We start from the raw sequence: 12,162 nt of genomic DNA on the forward strand, positions 1-12,162 counted from the left end.
GATGGTGAAGGGAAGTTCCAGTCCAAGTCAGGTCTATATAGCAACCATCCAGCCAGATTGAATCAAGATGAAGAGTACAGGAGGAATGTCTCTAAGAAAACAATAGAACACTCTCCCCCAAATTACCTGATGTTTTCACTTTATTAGAGGAGTTTTGCAGCTTGGGAGAGTTTGATGAGGTACATAAGTGCTAAGAATATAAAAAGCTAAGCAAACAACAAAAACGGAGCAACTAATAATTCTAAGAGAAACAAAAAGTTACCCAAGAAAGGAAAAATCATTGAATCCTACATAGCCGTTCTGGGAATATTTACTTTGTCTAAGGTAGTCAGACTACTGACTATTGATTTAACTAAATGTTACAATGTATTTGGAAGCTAGGAGGATTGGGCAAGTGTGACGTATTTCTATGCAAGGAGTAAAGGGGGTATATGAAAACTAAATCCTCTTCCATAGGGGGAAGTTAATAGGTAATATCTGAAATGGAACAATCAAGAAATAGAAATATGAACACATTTTGTAGAAATATGGAGGTAAATAGCAGAAGAAAATGCTAAAGGAGTTAAAATTAGTTCCCTCTGGAGAGAGAATTGGGTGTGCGGAGGGGTGGAGTAGGAGAGTTCTATTTTTTATTATAAGCTTCGTAGTCCTATTTTATTTTTATACTTTGATAAAATTAAAATGGTAACAATATAGACCTAGCATCAGTAACACTGAGGGAATCTTGCAAGTGGTGCTTTGCATTTTGTTGAACCAACTTTTTAGCTTGCATATTCTTTGTACCTAGCTTTGGCACATTCCTAAATTTTATCCAAACTTTCTTCTTTTCTGTAATTAAGTGAATATGAATTGAAGCAAAAGTTAGTAAGGTAAATTGTTGACTCACATGTGTGTATAGACTAAAGCTGGATGCAGTAGGGTTTTTTGCCCTGTATTTTTATGTAGACTGTAAGCTAGCTTTTAAACTTTAGATGGTAAACAATCCTCTCTCTTGCCTTCTCCCCAGAGCAGAGCAGAGTTTGACTTTGTGTAAGAAATCAGCAATCTTGGGGCATCTGGCTGGCTCAGTAGGTAGAGCATGTGACTCCTGATCTCGGGGTTGTGAGTTCAAGCCCCACATTAGGCATAGAGCTTACTTAAAAAAAAAAAAAAAAAATCAGCATTCTTCAGTGACATGATGTTCCTAAAATGGGATTGCCAGTCAGCTGCACATTAGGATCTCTGAGCCGACTGTGTACATCACTCAGCAGAGCTTCAAGTTGTTTATGAAGAAACTTTGACCATTTATATAGATACAAACTGCCCCCTCCACCTTTTTATTTTGAAAATAATCAAACCCCACAGAGAAATGGAAAGAGTAGTGAAACACTCCTATAACTTTTGCCTAGATTCACCAGTTCTTAACATTTTGCCTCATTTGCTTCCTCTCTCTATATACCCATGCACTGTTTTTGGAGGTTGAGGGGGGTTGAACCATTTTAAATGAAGTTGTAGGTATAATGCTTAAATATGTCTCCCAGTAGATCTCCCAAGAACAGAGACATTCTCCTACTGGACCAGAATACCATTATTATCCATGGATAAAATAATAGTACGTAATATATAGTTAGTATTCAGGTTTTCCTCAAATCCCAATAATACTTTGTGTAGATTTTGTTTTTTGATGCCAGTATCCAGTCAGTGGTCAGTCATTGCCTTAAGGCATCATATTTATTTATGTCTCCTTAGGAAATTTTCCTGCTTTTTGTTTTTTTTAATCTTTCCTGACATTGACTGTTATGAGGACCCCAGGCCAGTTGTTTTGCATGCATATGGATTTGTCTTTTTGCTCCCTCATTGTGAGATTCTGGTTTACAGTTTGGCGAGAACTTGTGTACAGACTTTTGTTATCTACTTGCTTTTTATGCAGGTTCAAAATTTTAGTCCATTGTTTTCTTGTTTGTATGTTTTTGTTTTGTTTTTTCTGCTAATCTGTGGTTTGGCATGGGGTGTAAAGAATGACCGCTTACCCGGGTAATAGTAAAACTCCTTAGACTGCAGAAAATATCACTGTAATAATCTCTGGGAGGGGTAATCTGTTCCTCTGGAGACAAACATAATATTTTTTTTTTTTTTAAACATTCTTGGCAGACTTCTTTGGATGACTTAATATATTGTAATCAAGGGCAAATTTTCTCCTCTTTAATTAAGTTCTGCTACAGTATACAGTCCAGGGAGCTACTTGTGGAAAACACTTGGCCAGCTTTCCTATCATCCCTAAACGGAACGTTTGCTCTCGGACTAGAAACCCTGAACGTGTGCTGAGTTTGCAGCATGGTGGCCCTCCTTGTGCCGGATGCCCCGGAGCTTAGGTTATGTATATTTCGCGTGAAGTGAGCACAACGTGGAGAGCCGGCGTGCCTTGGATGCCGGGAGAGCTATGCAAGCGTGCTGCCGAAAGCATGCCTCCCGCTTGTCAGGGCTTCGTGATAGACCTGGTGACACAGTAGCCTTTAGGCAGAGCTCCTGGGGATGTGCAGGAAGTGCCGCGACGGGTTTTGTCAGGGGGGAAATCTGAGCCATTTCTCTGTGGACAGCTGTGTTTCAAAGTCTGGACAAGTGGCTGTTGACTTTTGCCCGGGCTGCCAGGGTAAGGGTTTTCACTTTGACTCGTTCATAGTCTCACTTTCCTTTCTCCTAAGTCATCCGGTTCTTTCTGGAAGTTTCACAGTGCGTGTTACACGTTATCAAAAGTGGGATTCAGAGGATTTGTTCTAACGTGTTTATAATCCAACTTTTGCTTTCTCTCTGCAGATTTTGTGGGAGTCTAATACTTTGTCATTATGAGATGTCGTCTCTCGGTACCTCCTTTGTGCAAATTAAATTTGATGACTTGCAGTTTTTTGAAAACTGCGGTGGAGGAAGTTTTGGGAGTGTATATCGAGCCAGATGGATATCCCAGGACAAGGAGGTGGCTGTAAAGAAGCTGCTCAAAATAGAGAAAGAGGTAAGGTCTTTTTCTGCTGTCAGAAATGGTTGCGATTGCACTTATGTAACTTTTCAACCGAGTCAGAGGGCACGGGCTGTCAGGGCCCTAGCAAGTGAGGCCTTTGGGGCTGATCCATGAGGCTGTTTCCCAGTTTCCATTCTGGGAGCCCCATAAATAGAAATCATTGCCACGTGTGCTTTAGGGTTGAGTTCTCCTAGGGGTCATCTGAACTGAGAGGATTTCTTTCCATGGCATGAAAGACCTGAATGTTCTCTGAGCTCTCCTTGAGGGGAAGGTGAGGTTTCAGACCTTCCTAGGCTTCAGGCTTTGCTTTTCCCCAGGTCAGCCGAGAGGGGTCAGTAGAGAGTAACGTGTGAACATTTTTATTCCCTTTCTATTTTGGGTTTCGTCAATTTGTGGCCCTCAGGAATTGTCTTTTTAAAAATAAAAAGCGTTATTTTTCTACTGAAATATAAACAATACTAGATTCTTGGATTTCACCTCTACTGGAAGCCGAAAGTGATGGACTTTGTTTAATAAGGAATTAACAGGTGCTAGACAAAGAGCTGCCCTATTTGTAACATCAGAAAAGAGTCTTGGCCTCCCGAGTCCAGGACTTGTGCTGGTCCTGGAGGGAGCGCAGAGCTCCTACCTAGGCCCTTCCTCTTCCTTAGGAATATGACACAGCTTGGTCCCCATGTTCAGTTTGGGACCTGGAGAATAAAGCTAACTGTGGAGCTGACCTGCAGGGGCTCAGTGCATTGATAGCTTTTAACAGCTACCCTCTGGAGCTTGTTCCGGTCATTTCTCTTTATGTCCTCTTTTGGCTAATTATTGGTTTTTTTTCCCAATGTCTTTTTAAAGGGAACTTTTCCATAAATATCTTTTAATCTTCCCTGAATGATTTCATTTTTTTTTTTTCATTAACTGCTGTCAGTGAGCCATAGCAATTGATTAGAGAAGGAGACCCGAATGGCAACACTTTGTGGCATTTCCTCCCAGCAGTGCTGTGTGACTCTGTGGTCACCAGCTGGGTTTCCAATTGTTGAGGCCAGGTGAGAAGGACTAAGATCTTTCTGCCTTGGGGTAACCTGTAGGTTGTGGAAAGCATTAAGGAGCGATAGCTTTTAACGCCAGTGTGCACACAAAACAGAAGGGTGCTATGTAGAAAAAGTTTCCTCCCCCTTATTTCTTGATCAACACATTTGAAAATAGTAACCACATAGTAAAACCATTTCTTACCCTGGATGGAACCTAGCTTCTTTCATCTAGTGAACACTACGTCCTTTACAGGCAAGCATTATTGTACCCATTTTATAGATGGGGAAACAGAGATTTGAAAAATGTATTAAGGGGCCTCAGGAGGGGCAAGTAAAATCCAGGAGATCAGACTCCGTTCTGTAGTTCTTTTTTTTTTTTTTTTTTTTTTAAGATTTTATTTATTTATTTGACAGAGAGAGACAGCGAGAGAGGGAACACAAGCAGGGGGAGTGGGAGAGGGAGAAGCAGGCTTCCCGCCGAGCAGGGAGCCCGATGCGGGGCTTGATCCCAGGACCCTGAGATCATGACCTGAGCCGAAGGCAGACGCTTAACGACTGAGCCACCCAGGCGCCCCCGTTCTGTAGTTCTTAACTCTGATATCTGTAGTTGACCAGGTTAGACAGAAAATAAACCAATTCCATCAAATTTATATTCAAAATATTTAAGCATGCTAATGTTTGTAAGCATTATGTCATGCAGCTTCCATACAACAAGCATGTTCTTATATGATTGTTGGATGTGAGAAAGACTTTTCGAGTCATAGAACAAATTTTGCCAGGAAAACAGTAATTGCAACCTATTCACTCCACCCCCACCCCCCATACATAGTACCACTTATTTTTTAATTTTTTTTAATTTTATTTTTTTTTTACTATCTTTGAGAAAGCTAGGAAAATGACATAGGAAAGCACAGGGGTGAAAGCAGGAGTTGGAAACTACCAAGTCCTGCTCTTATGTAGGTATTTAACCTAAATGGGTTATCATTCAGAAATTGAGTTGATTTATAGTAAACTGCAGGAACATAACTCATAAACTTTAAGTAGGAAAACCAGAAACTCAGTTTCAGCTTTGGGGGCTTGGTTAGTCAGTGATTGTCAGTGATAAGGAGACATGGTCAATTATTGCAAAGCATCCCCACACTTACTGACTCAACATGAGTTTGAGATGTAAAACATTTTGGCTAGGGGTTGGCACTTATTGGGAAAGAAAATATGCATTTCTTAGGTTGATTTTTGTTATAGTTTATGAACTGTGTACTGGCTTTCCAGCTAGGTGTTTTCTAAGTAAGGTAAAAGTAATAAGCTCTGGATTTTTTTTCCAACGTGTAGATTCAGTTTTATGTTACTTGGTCATTTTTGCCAAGAAGCAATGGGACGTTTAATAATATGTTTGAAGCTCACTCATGTAACTCTTGAAGGGTATCTGATACCTGATTATGTTTTATGAACTTCGTGAAAGGTGGAGAAAATATTTACCAAACTCTTGAACTTCACATATGTAAGAGGATAGAGAATGACTTTCTATTTTGACTTTTTTTGTAGACCTCTAATTTAGTATGTATTACTTTTCTCTGCTTTAGTGAGTATCTATTACTTTTTTAATTTAGAAGAAAAGAAAGAAAAATGGAATTTACTTAAAATCTATGTAGTTATTTAAAACTTAATTTTTAAAAAATTTTTACATCTAGGGAGTAACTACAAGAATAGTACCTTGAATTCTAGCATTCTCCTAGAATCACCACTTATTAATATTTTTCAGCATTTGCTTTCTCTTTATATATTATATTAATTTATACATATTCATACATGTTTTTGTTTGTTTAGAGATTTATTTATTTTGAGAGAGATAGAGAGAGAGAGAGAGAGAGGGAAGAGGGCAGAAGGAGAGAATCCTCAAGCAGACTCCCTGCTGAGTGTGGAGCCCGATGCAGGACACAGTCTCATGACCCTGAGATCATGATCTGAGCTGAGACCAAGAGTTGGATGCTTAACTGACTGAGCCACCCAGGCACCCCTGTATTCATACATATTTTATTGAACCATGAGATAAATTGCAGATACTAGGTACATCTATCCCTAAACACTTTAGAATCTCCTGAGAATGCATCCGTAATACAACTATCCAATCAGAAAATTTAATACTAATGCAATAATATTACCTATCCTACAGTCTGTATTCAGTTTTGTTGATTGTCCCAATAAGGACTTTTTATGGCAGTTTTTTTCAACCCAGGATCCAATCAGGATCACATATTGCACTTAATTGGTGTATCTATTTAGTCTGCTTTAATTGAGCAGTTTCTCTGGTTTTCTTTGTCTTTTAAACTTTGACATTTTTGAAGAGTGCAGGACAGTTGTGTAGAATGTCCCTCATTTTGGGTTTATCTGATTTTCCCTTCCTCTTGCCTAGTTTAAGGTTATGTAGTTTTGGTAGGAATACTTCAGAGGTCACATGCCCTTGGCATATTTTAACGGGAGACTATCATGTCCGTTTGTCTCGTTATTGGTGATACTAATTTTGAACCCTCGACTAAGGGGTTCACCCAATTTCTCTACAGTAAAAATACCTTTTTTCTCCCCTTTGTAATTAATAATTAAGATGTTGGAAGATACTTTGAGGCTATGTAAATATCATCTCCCAACAGAAGTTACTCAATGTTCTAAGCATCTGTTGGTGAATCTTGTTTGAATCGGGTATTATTATGACAGTTACTGTGTAGACAGCAAAAAGGTCTAGCATAAATGAGAGCCTTCCTTTCTTCACTTATTTATGCACCTGTTCATTCATTTATTGTTTCATTGTAGACTTATGGATTCTTTTTCAAATTCAAATGTTGTATTACATTGTTACTCACTTTCATGCTGAAAATGTCCCGATGCAAGAGTCCCTTCAAGTTAGTTCCTGTGTCCTTTTGATGTCTCCATCACTTTTTAGCATTTTCTTCCTGGCACAAGAAGATGTTCCAGGCTGATCTAGTTCCTTCCTGATTCCAGGAATCAGCCATTTCTTCAAGAAGCCCTGGTTCCTGTGGCGCCTGGGTGGCTCAGTCGTTAAGCGTCTGCCTTCGGCTCAGGTCATGATCCCAGGGTCCTGGGATCGAGCCCTACATCGGGCTCCCTGCTTGGTGGGAAGCCTTCTTCTCCCTCTCCCACTCCCCCTGCTTCTGTTCCCTCTCTTGCTGTGTCTCTCTCTGTCAAATAAATAAATAAAATCTTAAAAAAAAAAAAGAAGCCCTGGTTCCGGGTACTTGATTTGGGACTATGATATTTAGAAACCAAGATTTGGATACTAGTTTTGTTTATTGTAGACTTACTTTTTAAAAAGAGCCTTTGGGGGCACTGGGTGGCACAGTTGGTTAAGCATCCGACTCTCCGTTGCTGCTCAGGTCATGATCTCAGGGTTGTGAGATGGAGCCCCATATTGGGCTCTGCGTTCAGTGCAGAGTCTGCTTAAGATTCTCTCTGCCTCTCCCTCTGCCCCTCCTCACCCCACACTGTCTCTTTCTCTCTCAGATAAATAAATAAATCTTAAACAATAAAAAAGAGCCTTTGTTCTTTGGGAGAAAGAATGGTTATAGATAAATTTTACTTCTGGAGGCGTTTAATTTAAACATTAATATCACATGTATGGCTAGCTATGATCTGTGATATGCTCCTGTTAGGGATGTAAGTTCTTGGAAAGAGATTAGCAAAACGTATCAAAAATCTTAAAATATTTACTTTCTTTGAGCCAGAAATTTTACTTCTATGACTTTATCCTAAGGAAATAATCAGAGATGTGCAGAAAGATGGAGGTAATGGCTGCTCATCTCAGAGGGATAATGGTGAAGAACTGGAAACAACTCAAATGTTCTATAACAAATTATCTTATAAATTATGCTACTTCTCAAACACACACACAAACGCAAATATGGGAGGTGATAGATGTGTTACTCCCATTGTGAATCCTTTCACAGTATATACATATAGTAAAATCATTGTGGTTTATACTTTTAAGATATTACAATTTTATTTGTTGATTATACCTCAGTAAAGCTGAAAAAAATTATTCTACGTCTGTACAATGGAATTCCGTTACATTTGGAAGAATGTTTAAAGAGCGAAGGGAATGCTCATTCTGTACTGCTAAGTGGTAAAGCAAGTTACAAAGCACTGTATGTGGTAAGACCTTCGGCGCCTGCTTGCTGTCCGTATGGTGTTTTTATTTTTCTTATACTTCCTTTGTTTTCCATATTTTTCTATAATGATCTCATGTCTTTCCCCAACATTTTATTATGAAAATTCCAAACATGAGGAAGAGCTGAAAGAGTTTTCTAGTGAATATATGTCTACCATCTAGGGTCTGTCATTAACATAAATACTTGCTTCATCACGTATATATTCAGCTACGTGTCCTATCCATTAGTCCGTTTCGATGCATTTCAAAATAAGTTGCAGGCATCAGTACGTTTCCCCTTAAATACTTCAGCATGCATATTCAGTCTGTGTTTACTATTTTGTTTTCTTTTGAGGTAAAATTTACATACAATGAAGTGCACAAATCACTCACTTTTGACAAATGTGAACACCATGTGAGCCATATGTTTACTTTTATAATTGGAAAAAACTCAAAAAAATTATAGCTCTCACAATCCATGTCACTTTCTCAGGATGTTCAAGTGAATTGAGTTTTATAAAACTCTTTAATATGCCACAGATTACTAATTTTACAGTCTCAATATGTGCCTCTAAAATGTTTAATGTTTACTATTCCGTCGATTTTCTGTAGCAGTGCCAAAGAATTTTTCTGTGTTAATTTAGCTTGTTTATATTAGTTGCAGATTTACTTACAGTGCACTCCTTATTTTTGTTTAAAAAAAAAAGTTTTCAACGGGAAAAGAAATAATACCTTAAGGATCTATACCAAAGGTTAAGAAAAGAAGCCAGTATTGTATCTTTTTGGTAAATTCCACATGAGTTGAGATCAAACCATACTGCGTAGGCAGAAATCGAAGCAAGGAGTGGAGAGGGCAGAGAAAGACGTTGTGGGTCAGTGTCCTTTTTCCAACCACTGACCTCACACAGTAAGGAGATCATCAGCTTCACAACCCTTTCAGGAAGGCTTAATCACAACAGCTTCATTTTGCTCTTGCAGTGTATTTAATGGTATGTTGAACCAGACACGTCTGCACATGATAAGTTTTTCAAAAAGGTGGAAACCTGCAAGCATTTATGTTACCTTGATACTTGTGGATATCCAACTGATAGTAGGAAACCAGACTTAAGTATGAGATATGAAACATGATTCTTTTTGTTTCCCCAAAAGAATTGAAAGGAAACAGAGGGCTCAAGAGGTGAAAGATGAAGATTCATTTGCCTTGCCTTTTGCAAGGCACCACTCCCTTTGTTAAAAAAGAAAAAAAATTCTTACCAAATTTGTTGTAGAAATGTTGAAAGCCAGATAAATTCAAGTTTCAAAACTGTCCCACACTGTAGATATTTATAAATAGAGAAGATCAAAATGTCAAAACAGGGCATAAGAACAGGAACAACCAATAAGTTTTCATATAAAAGGGGAAATACCTGTGTGAAATAGAAAATATCGAAATTGACACAGAACTCAGTGAACCAAAAATGAAAGTTTTCATCATACAGACTTTATCAACGTGACAACATTTAGTGCTTCATAGAAGGCTAGCGAATGTTTTTATCACTTTATTAGCTCGTTGGAAGACCCGTTTACCTTTTTTTTGCAGTTCTGTAGCGGACTTTTTAGTGAATTATTTGCATTTACTTTTAAGTGTAGGAATGCTATTTTAGTATTTTCCCCTGTCTCCGAACACAGTACAGAAGAATAAAACGGCAAAATCCTCTCTGTATTTCAATACATTGATGAGACCAGTGTAAACAAAAATCTCTCGGATACTTGATACCTGCCGAGGTCTGGCATAGTTGCGGTGATAATTTGTCCAGAACGGTGCTCAAGCTTGGCCACGTGGTATTTTTAAGCACCCAGAGGGCAGACTTTACTATGCTAGACCTGACATTTTAGGTTGCTGCTTTCAAGTGCCCGTATGCTACAGCATCTCCACTTACCTAGTCTGATTCTTCCCCTTCACTCAGGAGTCCTGTCCTGAGTTCTTATTTAAGACAACCCCCTGCACAGTTTTGCCTGTCCCCAGTCAGAATTTACCCATTCTGGATTTTTTTCTTTGAGGTCAGTGGTTCTCAAAGTGTGCCCTTTGGACCAGGAGCATCAAGCATCACCTGGGAACTTGTTAGAAATGCAACTTCATGGGCCTCACGGCTACCGAGTCAGAAACCCAGGTGTGTGGGGCCTGGCAGTGTGGGCTGTAACGAGCTCTCCAGATGTTTCCGACGCCCACCAGAGTTTGAGAACTCTAGCTTGTCTCCAGCCAATCATAGGGCACATGCGTATGGTCAGGACATTAACTTTAGTTTGGAATTTTAGGTCCCCTGTCAAACCTGGTCGTGGTTGTTAGAGGCTTTTCAGACCCTTAAGTTTCCCATGTTCAGGCGCTGCCTGGCAGGCTCACTGAGCATCATGAACGAAGGCTGACTTAGCAGTGGTAAACATCTGTGGGACCTCAGGCAAATGCCTTCGGATTCCAGACCTTCCCCTCTGGGCTCCTCACCTGCCTTGGCAGCCGTGTCTTTCGTTTTCTGACCCGAACCCCCCACTCCTGTCGCCCTTTTCCATTTCTGTGACCCTGTTCCCTCTTTCCTGCAGCTGTAATGCCCTTGTCCTCCCACCTGGGCAGATCCTTCCCACTCTCTGGCTTTGATTTCTTCCTTCCCTGCGAGAAATAGGCTCAGGTCCTACAAGCATCCTTTTTCTTCTCATTCTGAACTTACTAACGCTCGTACTACTAACATGACTTGTGATTATGATTGCCCTGCGACACTAGGACACTGGGAGCTACCGCCACTTAACTTTTCCTGTGAATGTGCCAGGTCACCATACTCTGAAGTCACGGTGGCAGATTGGTGTCATGTTGGTTCCCAGAACCTTATGTGGGAAAGGTGTCAGAGGCCACGTTTACTGTCTGCAGGCAGGAGCCACGGCAGGGCTCGGCGTGCTGGTGGAAGGGCAGGAGGTTCACGGCGTATTCCCCTGTTGGCAGCTCTCCGCGGCCAAGGGCTGGCTCTACCTTTGTTGCCAATGCTGTCACCATCCTGACCGTCTTCATGTACCAAGTACAACTACCGCCATGGTCACCTGGTTAGGGCCTTTACCTGGCTGATATAAACAGCGCCCTTCCTTGCCTGCCTTACCTCACCCAGCACTGCGCCCCTTGCTCACAGGAAAGTGTCTGTCCCTTGATACTTGGTATCATGATGCAGTCCACTTTCCTTTCTTTCTCATCCAGGGAAGGCATCCTGTATCAGTGTACCTACATTTTCTTCATTTACTCTCTGAGCCGCCGGGGAGGATGGAACACACCAGTCTTTGCTTATTGGTGCTGACTTCCCTCAGCTACACAGTAACAGAACTCTTAGTTGTTCCTTTTTCTTTAAGGTACCTGATGTGGGATTTTGACAAGTGCCCATGTTTTGCTACCTTTTATGCTGGCATGCCATTTCCACGTAAGAAATTTTAAACAATTCAGTGTGCCGTACTTTGATTTTGTGCTACATATATAACTCATCACTTGGAGAATAAGCAATTTAAAATAAATCATTTTATTTGATAATTCATGTAGTCATCATCCAGAAGTATATACTGAGCAGCTATCCATCACTCAGCTCTTTTCCTCAAGGCAGTTCTGTTCATGTCTTATCATTTAAGACACCCCAAAGTGACCCGCTATCAAGAGATTTAAGAAATGAGACACATATTGAACAAATGTACAAATCAAACGAGTAAGCATGTATTACTGATCTCTCTGAAGGCAACATAAACCTTACAGGAGAGGTAACCTTAGAGTGAGGAAAAGCCACAGGAATGGTTTCTCCTAGAACCAGGAGGAGTTTAGAAAATCACCTGAATTATAATGTTCTTATCAGTGTATGTGAAATGCAGTTACACTAAGACAAACTTCACTTTTTCAGATTAACGATATGACCATAAAAATGTTTTATTTGCAAGAGAAAGCCCCTATCCTTTTTATTTTTGCTACTTAGCTGTTCTAAATTTTTTAAATCCTTTCAAAA

The 12,162-nt window shown here is 40.0% G+C and overlaps 1 protein-coding gene across 8 annotated transcripts in view; it reads left to right on the forward strand.

The window, feature by feature from the left end:
- The window catches only part of MAP3K20 (mitogen-activated protein kinase kinase kinase 20), a 180,929-nt gene that overhangs the window by 10,819 nt on the left and 157,948 nt on the right, over nucleotides 1–12,162 (forward strand). For 5 of the 8 annotated variants that reach the window (XM_036084812.2, XM_036084813.2, XM_078071002.1 and 2 more), the window contains one exon: nucleotides 2,794–2,986. In XM_036084812.2, coding sequence (XP_035940705.1) covers nucleotides 2,828–2,986 — 159 coding nt within the window. In that variant the 5' untranslated portion in view covers nucleotides 2,794–2,827. Of the gene's footprint in view, nucleotides 1–2,184; nucleotides 2,630–2,670; nucleotides 2,710–2,793; nucleotides 2,987–12,162 lie in introns of those variants that run through there. The other 3 variants (XM_036084808.2, XM_036084809.2, XM_078071004.1) reach the window with 3 other exon arrangements.

This window comes from Halichoerus grypus, chromosome 4 (assembly GCF_964656455.1).
Source record: "Halichoerus grypus chromosome 4, mHalGry1.hap1.1, whole genome shotgun sequence".
Taxonomy (NCBI): domain Eukaryota; kingdom Metazoa; phylum Chordata; class Mammalia; order Carnivora; family Phocidae; genus Halichoerus; species Halichoerus grypus.